Source organism: Theobroma cacao, chromosome 1, assembly GCF_053813885.1.
Source record: "Theobroma cacao isolate CCN51 chromosome 1, ASM5381388v1, whole genome shotgun sequence".
NCBI classification, from domain to species: Eukaryota; Viridiplantae; Streptophyta; class Magnoliopsida; order Malvales; family Malvaceae; genus Theobroma; species Theobroma cacao.
Genome location: NC_142639.1, coordinates 2798826 through 2817208, shown reverse-complemented (window position 1 = coordinate 2817208; position 18383 = coordinate 2798826). Strand labels below are relative to the sequence as shown.

At 37.5% G+C, this 18383-nt stretch overlaps 3 protein-coding genes and 1 pseudogene across 4 annotated transcripts; 3 read left to right on the top strand and 1 right to left on the bottom strand.

Annotated features, from left to right (window-relative positions):
* The first annotated feature begins 170 nt into the window (after positions 1–170).
* LOC18611149 (subtilisin-like protease SBT1.9) lies at positions 171–2728 on the top strand. The gene has a single exon (XM_018124523.2). The coding sequence runs from the start codon at positions 347–349 to the stop codon at positions 2648–2650; it is 2304 nt and encodes a 767-aa protein (XP_017980012.2). The 5' UTR covers positions 171–346; the 3' UTR covers positions 2651–2728.
* Positions 2729–4637: 1909 nt separating this feature from the next.
* LOC18611148 (subtilisin-like protease SBT1.9 pseudogene) lies at positions 4638–7346 on the top strand (annotated as a pseudogene). The gene has a single exon (XR_016024139.1). The product of XR_016024139.1 is annotated as a subtilisin-like protease SBT1.9 pseudogene (transcript).
* A 1775-nt stretch (positions 7347–9121) lies between these two features.
* On the top strand, positions 9122–10969 carry LOC18611147 (uncharacterized). Its single transcript, XM_018124540.2, has 3 exons — positions 9122–9830; positions 9986–10171; positions 10301–10969. The coding sequence occupies exons 1-3, from the start codon at positions 9348–9350 to the stop codon at positions 10586–10588; spliced, it is 957 nt and encodes a 318-aa protein (XP_017980029.1). The 5' UTR covers positions 9122–9347; the 3' UTR covers positions 10589–10969.
* Positions 10970–14132: 3163 nt separating this feature from the next.
* On the bottom strand, positions 14133–15593 carry LOC18611144 (mitogen-activated protein kinase kinase kinase 20). The gene has a single exon (XM_007047219.3). The coding sequence runs from the start codon at positions 15451–15453 to the stop codon at positions 14377–14379; it is 1077 nt and encodes a 358-aa protein (XP_007047281.3). The 5' UTR covers positions 15454–15593; the 3' UTR covers positions 14133–14376.
* Between the last annotated feature and the right edge of the window lie 2790 nt (positions 15594–18383).

Genomic DNA, 18383 nt, shown 5'->3' with positions numbered 1-18383 from the left:
AAATAAAAATTAAGGGACAAAGTGAGGGATGAATAGTACTAGCTCTCTTGCTGGCCATGCAAATAATGAGGGGCATTCTCTATGAGCTAAAACTAAAAGGGCACTCTTCATGTCATGGTCTGTCTCCCACTACCATACGGCTTTTAGCAATGGAAAAGTGGAAAGAAAAAAAAGAGGGGTAATTTGGTTTTGAGAACGTGAAAAGTCCTCACCGTGTTGATAAAGGAACAACTGTGAAGAACGAAAACTTTAGCTGTTGCACTTCTTTTTTGTTGTCCTGTGGTTGCTTATTTTAGCATCAGAGCCGAGAAGGAGAAGGAATATCATACTGATTTTTACCAACCTCATGTTCAGAGAAGGGCAGAGTTCAACCATGGGTATTCTTAATGTTATGTCCACAATTTTGTTCATTGTCTCCTCCCTTTCGCTCAGTCTAGCAAAATCTGGCACTTATATCATCCACATGGACTCATCAGCCATGCCAAAAGCTTTCTCCAGTCACCACAGCTGGTATTTGTCAATGCTTTCTTCAATATTAGACCCCTCTGAAGCCGCCGCTGCCTCCACCACTATTTCTAAACATTTATACACTTATACTGATTCTATCAATGGATTCAGCGCCAGTCTCACTTCATCTGAGCTTGAAGCCCTCAAGAATTCTTTTGGGTACATTTCATTTACTCGAGATCTTCCTCTCACGGTCCATACAACTCATACTTCTCAATTTCTTGGTCTAAGCTCAGTGTCAGGTGCATGGACAGCTCCAAATAATGGTGAAGATGTCATAATTGGTATAGTGGACACTGGAATTTGGCCAGAGAGTGAGAGCTTTAGTGATGAGGGAATGAATAAAGTTCCCCCAAGATGGAAAGGAAAATGTGAGTCTGGCACCGAATTTAATTCCTCCTTCTGTAACAAGAAACTCATTGGGGCTCGATTTTACAATAAGGGTTTGCTTGCTAACAATCCGAAATTAACCATTCCAATGAACTCCCCCAGGGATATAAATGGACACGGAACACATACTTCATCAATTGCTGCTGGCAACTATGCAGAAGGCGCTTCCTACTTTGGCTATGCCTCAGGCACAGCCAGAGGCATGGCTCCACGGGCTCACATAGCCATGTACAAAGTAGTTTGGAGAGATGGAACCTATACATCAGATGTACTTGCTGCAATAGACCAGGCAATTAAAGACGGAGTGGATATATTGTCCTTATCCTTGGGCTTAAGTGTGGATGACAATATTTTGGAAGGTGATCCAATAGCAGTAGCCACTTTTGCAGCCGTAAAGAAGGGTATATTTGTAACAGCATCAGCTGGGAATGATGGGCCTTTGTATTGGACTTCAATCAATGGAGCACCGTGGATGTTAACTGTTGCTGCTGGTTCTATAGATCGTGAATTTGATGGAATTTTGACTTTGGGAAATGGAGTGCAGATCATCTTTAAATCCTTGTATCCAGGTAATTATTCTCTAATCCAAATGCCCCTGGTTTATATTGATGAATGCCTAAGCGTGGACGAACTAAAGCAATTAAGAAACAAGATCATTGTCTGCAAGGACCATCTAAGTATAAGCAATCAGCTTGAAAATGCTGAGTCTGCAAGGGTTTCTGCTGCTGTTTTCATATCCAATTATTCTTCTTTATCTGAACTTTACACTAGAAGCTCGTTTCCAGCAGCATTTATTGGCCTTCATGATGGCCAAACTGTAATAGACTACATAAAGCAGAATACTAATCCTAGGGGAAGGTTTCGATTTCAAAAAACAACTATTGGTACAAAGCCAGCACCAAGGGTAGATGCTTATAGTTCCAGAGGGCCATTTTTAAGCTGCCCCAATGTTCTAAAGCCAGACATTTTGGCTCCTGGCTCTCTAGTGTTAGCATCATGGTCTCCAATAAGTGAAGTTACTTTTGTCCGATCACATCCATTGTTTAGCAATTTCAATCTCTTATCGGGAACCTCCATGGCTACTCCACATGTGGCAGGCGTGGCAGCACTTATAAAGACAGCACACCCTGATTGGAGTCCTGCAGCCATTCGTTCTGCCATTATCACCACTGCCAAATTATTAGACAACACTTTAAGCCCCATTAAAGATGTTTCAAATTATAACTTCCCTGCTAGTCCTCTAGACATTGGAGCCGGACACATCAATCCCACCAAGGCTCTTGATCCTGGGCTTGTGTATGATGCAGCACCTGAAGACTACATTAAGCTTCTCTGTGCAATGAACTACACATCAAAACAAATTCGAGTCTTTGCAAACTCAAGTCACAACTGCTTGAGTCGGTCCTTGGATCTTAATTACCCATCTTTCATAGCTTTCTTTACAGATGAGCAGTCAACTTCAAATCAAAAAGTTGTGAAAGTTGTGAAAGAATTTCGAAGGACTGTAACAAATGTAGGCAAGGGAGGGATGGCTTATACGGCAATGGTGACAGGCATGGATGGTATAAAGGTGATGGTGGAGCCTCAGAAGTTGATATTCAAGCAGAGCTATGAGAAGCAAAGCTACAAGCTCAGTTTGGAGGGCCCAAAATCATTGAAGACTGAAGTTATTTTTGGTTCTTTAAGTTGGGTGGATGATGATGGTAAATACATGGTAAGAAGTCCAATTGTGGCCACAAGCATCACGCCATGATAATGCACAGTTAAAAGCTTTGATTGGCCTATTATGTACCCTATGATTGTCTAATAATGCCATATTTTTTTTTTCTCAGCCAAAGTGGTTTTTCTTTGATTAATCACTGGAATACAGTAAAGGATAGGCCAAATGACCCTCTATTAAAGTAACAGAACCCTGATAGAAGTTTGGTACTAAACCAGAATATAAGAAATATACATCAACAAAACCAAATAATGCCCATCACCGAAATGTGGGGAACCCACAATATAATCTAAGACCGAGACTATACATTAGACAGGCTTAGAGATAAAACAAAAAAGGGTGCTACCATCATGGATGTTGTGCTCCAGGAAGTTGTCAAAAAGACTGTCCACAAGGCATTGGCAAATTTGAAGGCCATTGTTAACTAGAAGCAATCACTTCTTCCATGTTTGAATACTGTGTCTGCAGTCCATTGCAATATGATGTAAACATAAGCTCCTTTCCTACCTTCTTTCCCTACCATGTTCTTTTTTTTTTCCTTTACTTTTCTTCTGCTTCTTCCTTTTATACAATTTAAAACTAAAGTACATTGCTGTCACCAACTAGCCTACATGCTGGAATGAAAAATCCTTTCTTTCCAAAATTAATAGCAGATACCATAGAGTCCTCTAGAACCAATCTTTGGCCTTGGATATCTCCTCTTTTATTTTCGCCTGGCTCCAGAAAACTTGCAAGAAATTTCTGAAGAACAGTGTAGGGTTTTATAAAATTTGAGAGTTATACAAAGAGAGTTGTTAGACAAGAGAGAGGAACGAAACAGAGGTGAACACCACCGTTTTCATTATCATTTTTCATATATATATTACAAACTTGGTTCTTACATATATAGAACAAAAGATGTAACAACACTTATTTTTAGCCAATCACAGCTCACAAAGCTAGGTCGGCTTGATAAGTCAATAAAAAAGAAAGAAAGACAGTCTAGTACTATCAATAGCATGACTGCTCCTTGAGCCATGTCCTTCACGTATTGTCATTCACAACAAAATGATGACAAAAGTTTCTTCAATTTCATCTCAAAATCCTAACAAACAGTGATCAATGTAGGCGATGAAAAGGCAAGTTGACGCTGCACACTGGCATTTTACTGGTCTCAACGTTAAGTTTGTGCTAAAAGAAGTTAATTTTATAATATAAAAGGGCAAGAAGTAGTGAAATACCTTTTCCTTTTCCTTTTGATTTTTGCTTGAGTGGTTTCACTACTTTTCTTTTATTAAGATGATAAGAGGTTTATGCGTAGACTATTTTTGAACAGAAAATTTCTTTTCTATCACTTTTTTCATTTCACACCATTACCAACAAGGCAGGTACTTAGCATCATTACTTTTTTGACCCATTTGTTCATATCTAATTCCACCAATTATTAATTTTTGGACCCATTTGTTAAAGTTTTTTTTTCCCATTCAATTAGTTACTAGAATCTTTATCAACCTTTTCAATACCTGAAGAGCTAAAATTTACCAATATATGTATAGTATGACAGAGGAAAACGAAGTTTAAGTGAAAAACTTAGTTAAGCTCTTCATGAATGTATTAGAAAAGAACCAAATTAAACCATATTTTTTCACTTATGGGGGATTTAGGCAATGTCTTTGTATAAAACAAAAAAAACACTTAAAGCCTTGATGCTGAAATTCTTTACCGGGGATTTAACTTACAAAGTGGGGGGATGAAGCTCTGTTGCTGGCCATATTAATCACGAGGGCGGCTATACTCTGACAAGCTAAAACAATATTTCATGTGGCCTGTCGACTCCAAGTACCACGCGATGCTTCATCAAAGGAAAAAGATAGGAAAAAAAAACACAAACAAAGAGGGGAAATTTGGTGAGAACATGAAAAGTTTAATGCAGTACCGCTGTTACCACTCGCCATTTGATGTAAAACCAAATGGTAAATGCGGAACCAAATAATAAAGCATGTTACGTTGTTCGTTTTTCAATTATTGGAGGTGAGAAAGAGAAGAACATCGTTGTTGTTTAAAGCGAAGGCCAAAGATCAAGTTCAGAGGCAGAGTTTAACTTTGACCATGAGTATTCTTAAGGTTATCTCCACACTTGTGCTCGCTGTCTCCTTCCTTTCCTTCATTCTAGCAAAGCCTGATAGTTATATCATATACATGGACTCATCAGCCATGCCTAAAGCCTTTTCCAGTTACCACAGCTGGTACTTGTCCATGCTTTCTTCAATATCAGATACTTCTGACACAGAAAGTGGCAGCGCAGCTACTTCAAAACTTCTATATACTTACTCTAATTCGATCAATGGCTTCAGCGCCATTCTCACTTTATCTGAGCTTGAAGCCCTCAAGAATTCTTTTGGGTACATTTCATCTACACGGGATGTTCCTCTTAAGGCTCATACAACTCATACTCCTCAATTTCTTGGTCTAAGCTCAACGTTGGGTGCATGGACAGCTCCAAACATGGGTGAAGATGTCATAATTGGCATACTGGACTCTGGCATTTGGCCAGAGAGTGAGAGCTATAGCGATGAGGGAATGACTAATGTTCCCCCCAGATGGAAAGGAAAATGTGAATCTGGAACCCAATTCAATTCTTCATTGTGTAACAAGAAACTCATTGGGGCTCGATTTTACAATAAGGGTTTGCTTGCTAACCATCCGAAGCTAAAAATTACAATGAACTCCCCCAGAGATAATGATGGACATGGCACACATACTTCATCAACTGCTGCAGGCAACTATGTAAAAGGTGCTTCCTATTTTGGCTATGCCTCAGGCACAGCCAGTGGCATGGCGCCGCGGGCTCATATAGCGATGTACAAAGTAATTTGGAGATATGGCATCTATGCATCTGATGTACTTGCTGCAATGGACCAGGCGATTGATGATGGAGTGGATATTTTGTCCTTATCCTTGGGTTTTAATGTGGAAGAACACTTTTTGGAAGATGATCCAATAGCAGTAGCCAGTTTTGCAGCCATGGAGAAGGGTGTACTTGTACTAGCATCAGCTGGAAATGATGGGCCTTTGTTTTGGACTATAAGCAATGGAGCACCATGGTTGTTAACTGTGGGCGCTGGCTCTATAGATCGTAAATTTTATGGAATTTTGACTTTGGGAAATGGAGTTCAAATCACCTTTCAAACCTTGTATCCAGGTAATTATTCTCTAAACCAAAAACCCCTGGTTTTCCCGGATAAATGTGAAAGTGTCGAGGAACTAAAGAAATTAAGAAAGAACATCATTGTTTGCAAGGACCATCTAAGTATAAGCAATCAAGTTGAAAATGCTGGGTCTGCAAGGGTTTCTGCAGCCGTTTTCATTTCCAATTATTCTTCTTTATCTGAGCTTTACACCAGAAGCTCATTTCCAGCAGCATTTGTTGGCCTTCACGATGGCCAAACTTTGATAGACTACATAAAGCAGAACATTAATCCTAGGGGAAGGCTTCAATTTCAGAAAACAACTATTGGTACAAAGCCAGCACCAAGGGTAGATGTTTATAGCTCCAGAGGGCCATATTTAAGATGCCCCAGTGTTCTAAAGCCAGACATTTTGGCTCCTGGCGCCGCAGTGTTGGCGTCATGGTCTCCGATTAGGGAAGTTACTTCTGTCCGATCACATCCATTGTTTAGCAATTTCAATCTTGATTCAGGCACGTCCATGGCTACTCCACATGTGGCAGGCGTGGCAGCACTTATAAAGAGAGCACACCCTGATTGGAGCCCTGCAGCCATTCGTTCTGCCATTATAACCACTGCCAATTTATTAGACAACACTTTAAGCCCCATCAAAGATCCTTCAAGTTATGACCTTCCCGCTACTCCTCTAGACATTGGAGCCGGCCACATCAATCCCACAAAGGTTTTTGATCCCGGGCTTGTGTATGATGCAGCACCTCAAGACTACATAAAGCTTCTCTGTGCAATGAACTACACATCAAAACAAATTCGAATCTTTACAAACTCAAGTCACAACTGCATGAGTCAGTCCTTGGATCTTAACTACCCATCTTTTATAGCTTTATTTACTGATGAGCATTCAACTTCAAATCAAAAAGTTGTGAAAGAATTTCAAAGGACTGTAACAAATGTAGGCAAGGGAGGGATGGCTTATACGGCAAAGCTGGCAGGCATGGATGGTATAAAGGTGATGGTGAAGCCTGAGAAGTTGATATTCAAGCAGAGATATGAGAAGCAAAGCTATAAGCTCAGCTTGGAGGTTCCAAAATCGTTGAAGATTGAAGTTATTTTTGGTTATTTGAGTTGGGTGGATGATGATGGTAAATACGTGGTGAGAAGTCCAATTGTGGCCACAGGCGTCACCCCGTAGCCATAATCTTGTAAGAAATTGAGTTCTGTCTGCACATGAAATGGCTGTTCGCGCCAATGTGTTTTAAAGTAAGGAAGAAGATTATATGTTGAAAGAGGTGTCTAATTAGTTTTATTTTATGCTTTGTATTTTGAATTTTATTGGTAGTTACTAGTTAGTGACTCTGAAAAAGAAACCATGTTCTATGTTATGCATAGGTTGACAGTTACCTGATACACCAGCCAAGTAGTGGAGAGTGGCTCCATGTCACTCTTCTATTGTTGGTCCATGTTTCTTGGCAGTTTTATGTTAATGCCCTCTCTCTCGTTGTAATTGGGTTGACCTCTTATAGAGGTTGAATATGAAAAAAGGTCTGTAGCAGTGTGTTTTTTCATCTTTCTACCTGACTCCATTTTTTCTGTCTATCTCTACTGGTCTCGTTCTTCAGATAATATTATTTTTTCTTTAAAACACCAAAATTTAACAATTCTACTTATACTAAGTCTACTTAAGAAGACAAAGTTGGTGCTCTGTTTGGCCTATAATTATGTACCACGTATCATTGAATAACAATGCAATATGATGTCAATTAAGCTCCTTTTCCTACCTTCTTCCCTTCTTTGTTGTTTTATCTCTCCTTCTCTTTTATCCTGCTTCTTCCTTTTACAGTTTTTTTCTTTACAATATCCCTAGAAGGAATGTACTTCAGCAACTACTCCTAGCCTACATGGTAGAAAGGAAAACTCCTCTCTTGCCCAAATTCATAGCAAACCAGTGAGTCCTCTGCTTAGCAGCTGGTCATATCAATCCCGAGAAGGTACTGGATCCTAGATCACTTGAAACACAACTGCAGCAGCCTGTGCAAGAATTCTATTTGTGGGAATAATTAAAATTTATTAGACTATGAAGCAAATTTGAATGATCACAAGATTACCTTCTTATGGTTGTTTAAACCCATCTTTGGACTTCAATTTCGCATCTTTCATTGCCTTCTTTAATGCTAGAGGAGCATCTTTGGGCCTAAAAGTGGCGAGAACTTCCAAAGAACAGTGATGAATACAGGACATGGAAAAGCAAATTATGCTAATGCACAGCTGGATCCAATTATTGGTTACAAGGTGAAGATTGAGCCAAAAGATGTTGCTGTTTTTTTTTTCTTAAAAAAAAAAAGAAAAACTAGGTACCAAAACGGAAGCAACAAACTCATATTAAAGGGAGCCAAAAGTGATGAAAGATTTAGTACTTCACACTTCCCTGACAAGGTAAGCATGTGGTCAGAGATCCAGTTGTGGCCATCAGAATCATCCTCTAATTTTTGTTCAATCTATAAAGATTTTGTATGCTTTTCACACTTAGATTTTGTAGCTGGTGAAACTAAGCTTTGGTGTCCATATGAGATAGATTGTCATCTTGCATGGTCGGTTGTTGCAGCTTCCCTTAGGCATAAGACCCGCCGAGTCCATGCACCATGGTCCAACCACCACAGAACACAAAGTAAACTGGCCAGGCGAAAATCAGGTAAGACTTTTTTGACAAATTGAAGATAATTCGTCGACGGTGCATTGATTAGCGCCCTCAAGTCAACCTAATTTGCTGCATTAGGCACATGACAAGAGCCCCTCAAGTGACCAACTGACCAACCAGTGGACATACGTATGGTTAACTAGAGAAGGAAACTTGTACAGACATAAAATAATATTGCCGGCATTAATGAATTTGACCCTGATCAAACCCTGTAAAATTTCTAAAATGAATTTGTGAGCCAGGGCATTGGCCCATGAGAACAATTTATTAAACAATCCCCCACAAAGAGCTATAGGGGAAGCTTTAGTTCTTGCTTCATAGTTCATCCCCTTTCTTTAGTAATTAGGATATAAGATGCAATGAGATTTTGAGGCCCACGCCATATCCTTCCAGGTTGATCTTGCCTTGGTGCTTTCAACACAATATTCAATGCTGTTACTTCGGTTTAATGGTAACTTTGATCTTGATTCACTCACAGTGCAGATACACTCATCTTAACAGTGGCTTTTGCTGAGATCATATAAGAACTCAGGCTGGAGATCTGCAGTGAAACTATTATGTGTAAAAATAGTTAAAGTTGACAAAAATATATGAATACAAAAACATTTAACTGGACAACTGCCATTGCTTTCTCTGTCAAGTCCCACCTTCTCCCATTAATTACTTGCTCATACAATGACTTCGATAACATTAAACAAAACACAATTGCAACGTGCAGACACCAAAACGTACGTTCGAGAGATCCTACACATTTAGTAAACATTAATTGAAGTAAACAAATCCATCAAACCCCGCTACTCTCTTGCTCTTTCTTCTTCTTCTTCACTAATTTCCTGTCTTCAGCTAAAACAACAGCAAAAAATAGGAGGAAATGTCGGCTCATCTCACCAAGACAGACTCAGAGGTGAGCAGCCTGAGTCAATCTTCACCAGCAAGGTCCCCTCGTCGCCAAGTCTACTACGTTCAGAGTCCATCAAGGGACTCCCATGATGGTGAAAAGACTACAAACTCATTCCACTCCACGCCGGTGATCAGCCCCATGGGCTCACCTCCTCACTCTCACTCCAACTCTTCATTAGGCCCTCATTCCTCGCGTGAGTCTTCTTCCACCCGCCTGTCTGGATCCCTCAAACCACATCGAAAACACGAGGGATCTCGCAAGGGTCGCAAGCCATGGAAAGAGTTCGATGCCATTGAAGAAGAAGGTTTGCTTGATGGTGATGGCGTCCCTCACGGCCTCCCTCGTCGTTGTTATTTCCTTGCATTTGTCGTTGGCTTCTTTGTGCTTTTCACTACCTTTTCCTTGATCCTATGGGGCGCTAGTAGACCTCAAAAACCTAAAATCACCATGAAGGTTAGATTCTTTATTTTTTCCATTTCTTTCTTTATCTTTCACTGGACCATTTCTAGATTTGACATGCATTGGCTTGCTTTTTTTTTCCCCTTGTTTTATAAATGTAAGCTTAGATTGCAAAATCGTGAAAAGGGTATGGACTAATTTTGTTGCAGAGCATTTCGTTCAATGAATTTGTGGTTCAAGCTGGTGCGGATTTCTCAGGACTGGCTACGGAAATGGTATCAATGAACTGCACAGTGAAGCTCACATACCGTAACACAGCAACATTTTTCGGGGTTCATGTAACATCAACACCCTTAGATCTCTCTTACTCTCAGCTCACTGTGGCCACTGGATCGGTAAACCAACCATGACCCCATCTCCAATATAAAATGTTTTGTGCATTTTGTCTTCTTTCATCGGGGGTTCATTTATTTATTCTTCCCAAGCAAATTATTATACGGGTTTTTTTTTTTTTTTGTTTGCAGATACGCAAGTTTTATCAATCAAGAAAGAGCCAAAGAGCACTAACTGTCATGATGAAAGGGAGTCATATTCCATTGTATGGAGGCGGGGCTAGCCTGGGTAGTCTGAATGGCGCACCGACTCAGCCAGTGCCATTGACACTCAACTTCATGGTTCGTTCTAGGGCTTATGTTTTGGGCAAGTTGGTCAAGCCCAAGTTCTACAAGAGAATTGAGTGTTCGGTCACCATGGACCCCAAGAAGATGAATGTGGCTATTTCACTAAAAAACAAATGCATTTACAGCAAATAATTTTATCGTTTGTTTGATGGCCTGAAATTATTTTGAGAGAAAATATGGTACAGCGAGATGAACGAGACTGGCCAGGCAAGTTTACGCGAGTAGCTTGGATCGTGGAGACCGGGCTCAGGATTCTCTGGCTGTAACAATCAATCAAAGGGCATTGGGAATCTAGTGGTCGGTGGTTTCAATATTATATAGTTTTTGGCCTTTCTAAGATATGTTTACACTTATAAGTTAAACGAGTTTTGGATATAAATTTTTATGCTTTGCTCCAAATATTTGGAACATTTTGTTGAATGCTTTACCTTTTTTTTTTTTTGCCTCAATGGGCATTAAGATGGAAAATATGATTTGGAATTCAAGTCAAATTTTTGCTTGAAGATGTATCAATTTTGAACTTAGATTATATCTATTATATTTAATTGTCGGTCTGAAAAGTATAAGAATATTTTCACAAAAAAAAAATTTTCAACATTTTTTCATGTTTGAAAAGGAAAAAAATATAAAAATGAAGAAACAAAATTTACGGATCAATGAAAAATAAGCCGTTGATCCTAAAAATTGTCTTACGCACTGTAATTTTGATATTGACTTTCAATATGCTCTTAAGTGTCTGAGTTAATTTATATTTTTACAATTTTAAAATCAAGGTTTTGTTCATTAAAATGTACTCTTTTTATTTCGTTTAGAATTTTATAAATTTTAATAAAATCTTTAGCAGTAGTGGGAAGCCGGATTTACCTTTGGGCCGGGTTTGGACAGGGATGCTTTGGGTTGTCATTAGACTTGTCAAATAATGTGTTTTACTATTTATAATACAAAATATATAAGTTCAAATATTACAAATATTAAAATTAAAAGTATTTTTATTATGATAACATTAAATTATATACATATAATTAAGCGGGTTTCGGCGAACTTTTCCAAGATAAATTGAACTATGCATTATAATTGCAAACTCAACCTTAATCTTTATAGAATTTTTCATATATTAATGAAAAATATATGAAAATGTATTCTAACTTTTAAGCTTAATAATGAAATTATATCAACTTTAGGAATGAAACGTGTATATATTATACTTAATTTTGAACAATTAAGTTTTACACATTTATAACAAACTGTTCTTGGACTTTATAAATCCAAAAGCTTAAATAAATAAATCACCTTTTTCTTGTTCAAACTACATTAATTTGTTAAATACATATAAATCAAGCTCAAGTTCAATTATAGAACTAAACAACAAGCATATATAATTCTGACCATTTGATTCACATAACTTGACATAAAGTATTAAAAACTGGGGCCTGGACCAAAGGAGAGAGAGAGCCTTCGAATCCTAACTTGGACATTTCCCACCCCCTTCAGGCAGCAAGTGGTCTACATGAATTGCTCCATTGTTCATACATATACCTTTGAAACCCAAGTTTATGTTCTTTGCTGATCTATGCCTGGAATCAATCCCATCATTCTTTTTAGCTGGATACACAAGAGGAGAAGTGGCGGACTAACTCTCTGGAGAAAGGTTAAAAAGAAAGAAAGAACAGCTTCGACAAGGAGCTTCCAGGAACTTGCCTGAATAAAAACAAAGTCTGCATTCAAGGCAATTGCAGTTTCCTTTTCCTCATGGCATGTCTACATGATGATAAAACATTTTCACCACACTTTCTTTTTTCCTGAATTTCTCAAAGAGTCAATTACAAACATGTACCTTCATTTTCCGATTTCTTCTGTGGGTAATGAAACCAAAGCATCCTTAAGTTCAAACGGAAAGAATATGCCAGTTTATGGATGTGGGGGCAGCTCTTTTGAGGGCCTAAACTCTTCTAGCCATGTAGCCAACTAACCACTTGCCATGCCTTCATTAGCCGCCAGCCTTTGCCTCAAAGTTCAAAGTCATCATAGTGACAAAGATAGATACCATCCATTCCAAATTCCAGAGGGGAGAGGTCCATGTTATGTTAATGCCATCTAAATTAAACCAGCACTCTTAATCAGTTATACTTTTCCTCCTACAAAGTTAGTATAAAGTCTCATCTTGCAATGATCCGAAGTCCACTACAAACTAATGCGCATCACTTGTTCAAGAAGGAAAACCCAAGATGAAAATCATAAGAAAAACAAACAAAAAAAAAAAAAGAAAAGGAAATGAAATGAAAGGAAGGTTTGCAAAAAACTCAAACCGGCGACAATCAAAAGCAACATGAACCAGAATCATGATGATTAGGTGAGGAGATCTTCATAAATTCTTTATCATAACTTTGGAAGAAAAATATATATATACATATAGAGGGCGTAGTTATGAAGCAATGACATTTGGATGTTATATATAGCATATGAATCTCATGGAAAACGTTTCTTCTTTATGTATGGCATGCCAATCTTGTGGATGGAATTGGATCCAAAATACTGATGAGCTGTTAAGTTTAATACTTTGCATTCTCCTGTCCACATATTGACATGGGTTCATATATTTTAATATTAACATTTAGTTTTGGTATTGACTTGCTAAATTCCTTATTATTGCTACTACTTATTTGCTTTTGAAATGAAAGAAAAAGAGTTTGGTGTGGATATGAGTACAAAATGGTTAAAGCAAGTTAGTTTAGCTTTTGTCATGCATTAGACCACAACCCAAAGTCCCACCCAACGACTTATGCTGCACCGACGGGTTGTTTTACAAAATGCTTGGGTTGGGGCAATCTAGATAGAGGTGTCGGCAGGCTGCAGTCTGCCTACATTCTTTGCTTCTTCTGGGCGTTGAGAAATCATTATTGCTTAACGCAAGGAAATTCTTTATCACTCGTTTCACTATTATTAAGTTATTTTATTGAAAGACAATGATACTTCACTGAATTGCTCTTTTATTTTTTATTATAAAATTATAATATTTATAATGTGTAAGTATATAAAGTTCATTAACTGTGTAATTCTAAATAAAAGAACGAAACGGTAAAACAAAATAAAAAGAAGTAAAAATATATATTCGGTTAACTTTATATTGACATCAACATTACGTTACATGATTGAAAAATCTAAATTAATCTCAGTCAATCACCAAAGCTAGAAGTTCGACTAGTTTATTTGTATGACTTGAGCTGCCCTGCTGGTTGGCTATGTGGCTGCCCTGCCTGGTATTTGAAGTTTGGACAAAATAATAAGCTCCACAAGAAAACAAGCACGAGTTTCACACGTGAATTCAGTTCAGACTGCAATATGTCAACCATGATTTCATCAAAGAGAAGTAGCAGATTCATCTCTTCCTCACCTTCTCCCATTAGTCCTTGGAAGTTCGAACACATGAATGTGTTACTCTTTGAAATTTAGGAGTCTATGTTCACATATGCTCGAGGGGTCAAGTCAAAAGTTGGAATTTGAGAATACAACACACGGATTGTTAGACTGAATATCTCAATGTTAGATGAACAATTACCGACCGCCGTAAAAAAATGATGATTAGGTAAAATTTGATTGGAATTGGAACTTGAACTGAAGCAGCCCAACAAATTCTTAACAACTCAGGGTTAATTTTCTGCGTAAGTAAAGTTCAATATTTGTTGGGAAAGGAATTGGAATTTTTCTTTTTATTTTAAGGAAAATTCAAATAAAGAATCGCTGTACACTCTGTGGCCATCTGAGTAGCCAATCAGAACTTTTCATCAGAAAAAAGTCAGTCTGCCTACGCTTTCCTAATCATTTACAAACAAAAATCATCACCAATTGCCACCAAAAAACGAAAACCAATTGGATCAGAGCCGTCAGATTTGATGAAGGCAATTAAACCACTTTCTCTTCTTCTACCTCAAGGTGATCCAGCTCCCGGAAACTGACCAATTGGGTGCCTGATGACAAGCCAATTGATGAATCCGATCCAAAGGTGATGACAAGTAACTCGAAAACGATGAAACGAGGCTTGAATTCTCTTGGAAAGTTGATTGAGAAGAAGCTGTATATTGGGTTGAAACCCAGTCTGGAAAATCAAAAGGACATCTTGGTGACATTGAAAATTCTTCACAAGAACAATTTGGAGATGGCGATTCTTCTTCCAGTGCAACAGTCTCATCATCAGCAGCCACAAAAGGATGATCCAGGAGCATCTCAGCGGTCCATCTGTTATTTGGATCCTTGACAAAGCACTTTTCAAGAAAATCTTTTCCATCCTCAGATAACTCTGCAGGAATTTCAGGCAATTCATCACTAACACCAATTTTAATCAACAAAGCCGCCAAGTTTGTTCCTGGTTTCAAATTCCAGGCAGGTTTCCCTGTAAACATCTCAACAATGACACACCCAAGTGCCCAGATATCCACAGGTGAATCATACTCATTATCATTAACCGACTCTGGCGCGATATTAAGAGGAGTTCCCCTGATTTCTATCCTCCTCGGTTCATCTCCCTCTTCTTCCCCGATTCTCTTTGCCAATCCAAAATCAGTTATCTTGACATTCCCATTACCGAACAAAAGAACATTTTGAACTTTAATATCACAGTGAGCAAACCCCTTGGCATGAACAAAGAGTAACCCTTTAAGTATCGATCTTGCATATCTTCTAACATCGGATTCTATCAAGTTTCCACCACTTTTCTTAACCTGATCAGCCAAGCTTCCCTTATCAGCATACTCCAAGAACAGATTATACAAGCTCTCACCGTTCTCGAGTGTATAACCATCGCCAAAACAACGGATGATTTGCGGGCAAAAACCAAGTTGATCAAGCACTTCCTTCTCGCTCTTGAGAGAAACAGACTTGATGGTTTCACAAGACTTGACAGCCATTACAGAAGGGCTCTTTGAAAAACCCTTTTTAGGTAATACCAAATTGACAGTACCAAAACTTCCGCACCCAATGGTATCTCCTCGAACCCAGTCCATTGAAGACTCCAACTTTCACTCAAGAAATCAAGGTTGTTTTCTCAGTTGAGGGCCGGTTTTGGGAGAAGCAGAGGGCTCTTTAGCTTCTTTCTTTGTGAGAGAAAAACAAAGCGAACAAAAAACAGAGGCCGCAGGGCTTTCAAGTGGCGGAAACCTTTTATATATAGGAGGAAGAATTTTTTTTTTTAATTTTTTGTTTATTTTATTGGTAGGCGGCCAATTCTCGTGGTATGAGATGAAATTTCCTGTAATTAATGCACGTGATAAGCAAGGATATTTATTTGTTTTTTTATGATTTTCCAAATTTGGATACGAAAACAACGTACCCCAGTTTTGAAACGTGGTTGATATGGCGGATCCGTTGAGATTTTTACTCGAGAGTTAACACCACGCGGATTTGGATTTTTATACCATACTACTATTCCATTACAAATTTACAATTTTTCTAAATACTTAATTAAGCATGGCTCATGAGGCATTCCCCCTCTTTAATACTATTTTAGTAGCTGATTAATTTGGTTATAATTAATTATACTTGTAGTAGACATACGTGTAAGTTTAATTAACCCACCCATATAAACTTTAATTAAATCAGTTTGTTTGTTTTTTTTATATATAAAAAAAAGGAAAGCAAATTGACTAAATTAGTGTAATTAATATTGTTGATAAATGTTAGGAGTTGTTAAAGAGCATTTGTCAAAGAATTAGCAATAAATTACAAATTTATGATCAAGTTAGATTTTCTGTTTTCAAGATCAAAGTAATGGACAAAGACAGAGTTGTTAATAATTAAGACTATTTACCCCATTTCTCTATCAACTTTCTTGTCATTTAACTAAGTTATTTATAGAATTTATATCGAAAAAAAATATGAATTGCTCGTGAAATTTTTAAATATCACGTCCCACAATGTATAAGATAATCATTTAATTAAATTGTGATAACTTGACATTGAAAATCAACTTTCTTTTTTGTTACATGGAAACAAAGCATAGTCAGTGATCAGATCCTAATCTTCCTTTGGCATGGGTGGTTGTCTACGTGTCCCTCTCTTTTCTCTTACAATGTTCAAACAGTAAAGCACACAATTCCAGTTGTCACCTGAAGGAAAAGAAATGTAACTAATTTTTATGGGGGTTGCCTAACAATATAGAGTTGGCAATTTATGATTCACTTTTTTATATGATTGATTATCTTTCTTTAATTTTTTTTTATTTTATTTGGCAGTGATAGGCTAAATACAATTGAATGTGGAAGCAGCTATCTGTAGACACAAAATCTCCGAACGCGTGTCTCATGTGCTGTGAACAATGTCCATCATGTTTGAAAGCCCTGCCTTATCAAGTAGATTTCAATTCTTTAAAGCAAAATACACGTAATTTGGTAGCACCATATTTCCTTTTTGGGATCTTGATATTAAACACGTTGGCTTGGTTTCCCTAGTGTTGCCGGCTGTCACCACCTGACCCAGCTCACAACAAGTATGGGCAATTGCCCTAATAAACTATTTTAAAATTAACCTAATTATACAAAACCAAGTAACTTGCATTACTTAATTCAATATTTTTTTCTATAATAAATTACATAATGAACGTAAACGTTTTCACTCAATTTTTGATAAATTTGTAAATATATACAAATAAAAATTACAATCATAACAAACTATTACACCCATTTAAAAAATAAAATAAATAATGAGACAATCATTTTCAACATAAGATGAACAGACTTGAACCTAGCTAAGACTTGTTGTCATTCGAATTCTTAATTAAGATTGTAGCATATTTGGATTTGATTGTCTTGAATTAAGCATATTCTCTTTTAAAAGTCATTTTTAAATTATGATTGTTATATAGTACATATTTAAATAAATTAAAAAAACTTCTTGATTTGAGTTTTTTTTTATAAGAACATTCTGAATTAATTACTTTTCAAACATAAAAAAAGAATTATGACTAGGCATGCATAGGTTGATAAGTTGCCAATGCAAAATATATTTTAACAATTACTAGCCTTAAAAGTTAGTTTAAAAATACTAATAAAATAGATGAAACAGGGAGGGTCCAATGAGACAATTAATATCCCATAACTGTCATGAGGAGGCGGTGTGGGTTTCAGATCATCCTCAATCCAGCTGCACGTTAACATTACCTAAGCTTTGAAAATTCAGATCAATTTGGCCAACTTGTTTAACTGGAAAGTGAGCTCATCATGGAATCAGTAGCATTCACTTCGAATCCAGTTCTCTCTCTGCACAAAGAAAGAGAAAAGGGGAGGTCACGTTTTCGCTCTGCAAAACTTAGCCATCACATGTTGGCACGTTCTACCCCTGAAATTATATATCACTTGTCTGTTGGGCACCGCTTAATTTCTTTCTAATTTCCCTAAGGAGGAAGGACCCAATCATTTTCTAGCCCTCCTCTTTTCTTTGCTTTGCTTACTTCGCAATCCATGCCCTTTTTTTCTTTCCTCTCTGCTTGTTATATACTGTGCATTGCTTTAGACAGTTATAGCACAATGGACGTTTTTTGTAGTTAAATTCCAAGAACCAAAGCCTTCACGTGCTCCTAGCCTCCCCCTCTACCAATCCTTTTCTTTTTTAAGGCTTTTCAATTTTTTTTTTTTTTTAAATTATAGCTGATGAAACTTGAAAGGAAGGCAGACAATTTGTGTACCGGAAAGTCTCTCAGCATCATTCCCAAGTGAATGAAGGGGATAGAAGGACGTGTGGGGTCAAGCTTTGCTTAATGTTGTGATTTTTAAGTTAGAAAACTGAAAAAGGGCATATCACGTCAACATGTATAAAATATGCAACGGATCAAGGTTGCATGAAAAAGATGGGAAAGCTCTTGGCCTCTATCAGACGTTTAGCATTTTTTTTTCCCTTTTTTTGGTGTGGGTGGAGAGCAATTTCTTTGTATGAAAGTGTT

Bases quoted from the DNA above. Each gene is read 5' to 3' on its own strand.
- LOC18611147 (XM_018124540.2), top strand. From the start codon at position 9,348: ATGTCGGCTCATCTCACCAAGACAGACTCAGAGGTGAGCAGCCTGAGT. The intron at 9,831-9,985 runs GTTAGATTCTTT...ATTTTGTTGCAG, and splicing joins AACCTAAAATCACCATGAAG to AGCATTTCGTTCAATGAATT. The intron at 10,172-10,300 runs GTAAACCAACCA...TTTTGTTTGCAG, and splicing joins TCACTGTGGCCACTGGATCG to ATACGCAAGTTTTATCAATC.
- LOC18611149 (XM_018124523.2), top strand. From the start codon at position 347: ATGTTCAGAGAAGGGCAGAGTTCAACCATGGGTATTCTTAATGTTATG.
- LOC18611144 (XM_007047219.3), bottom strand. From the start codon at position 15,453: ATGGACTGGGTTCGAGGAGATACCATTGGGTGCGGAAGTTTTGGTACT.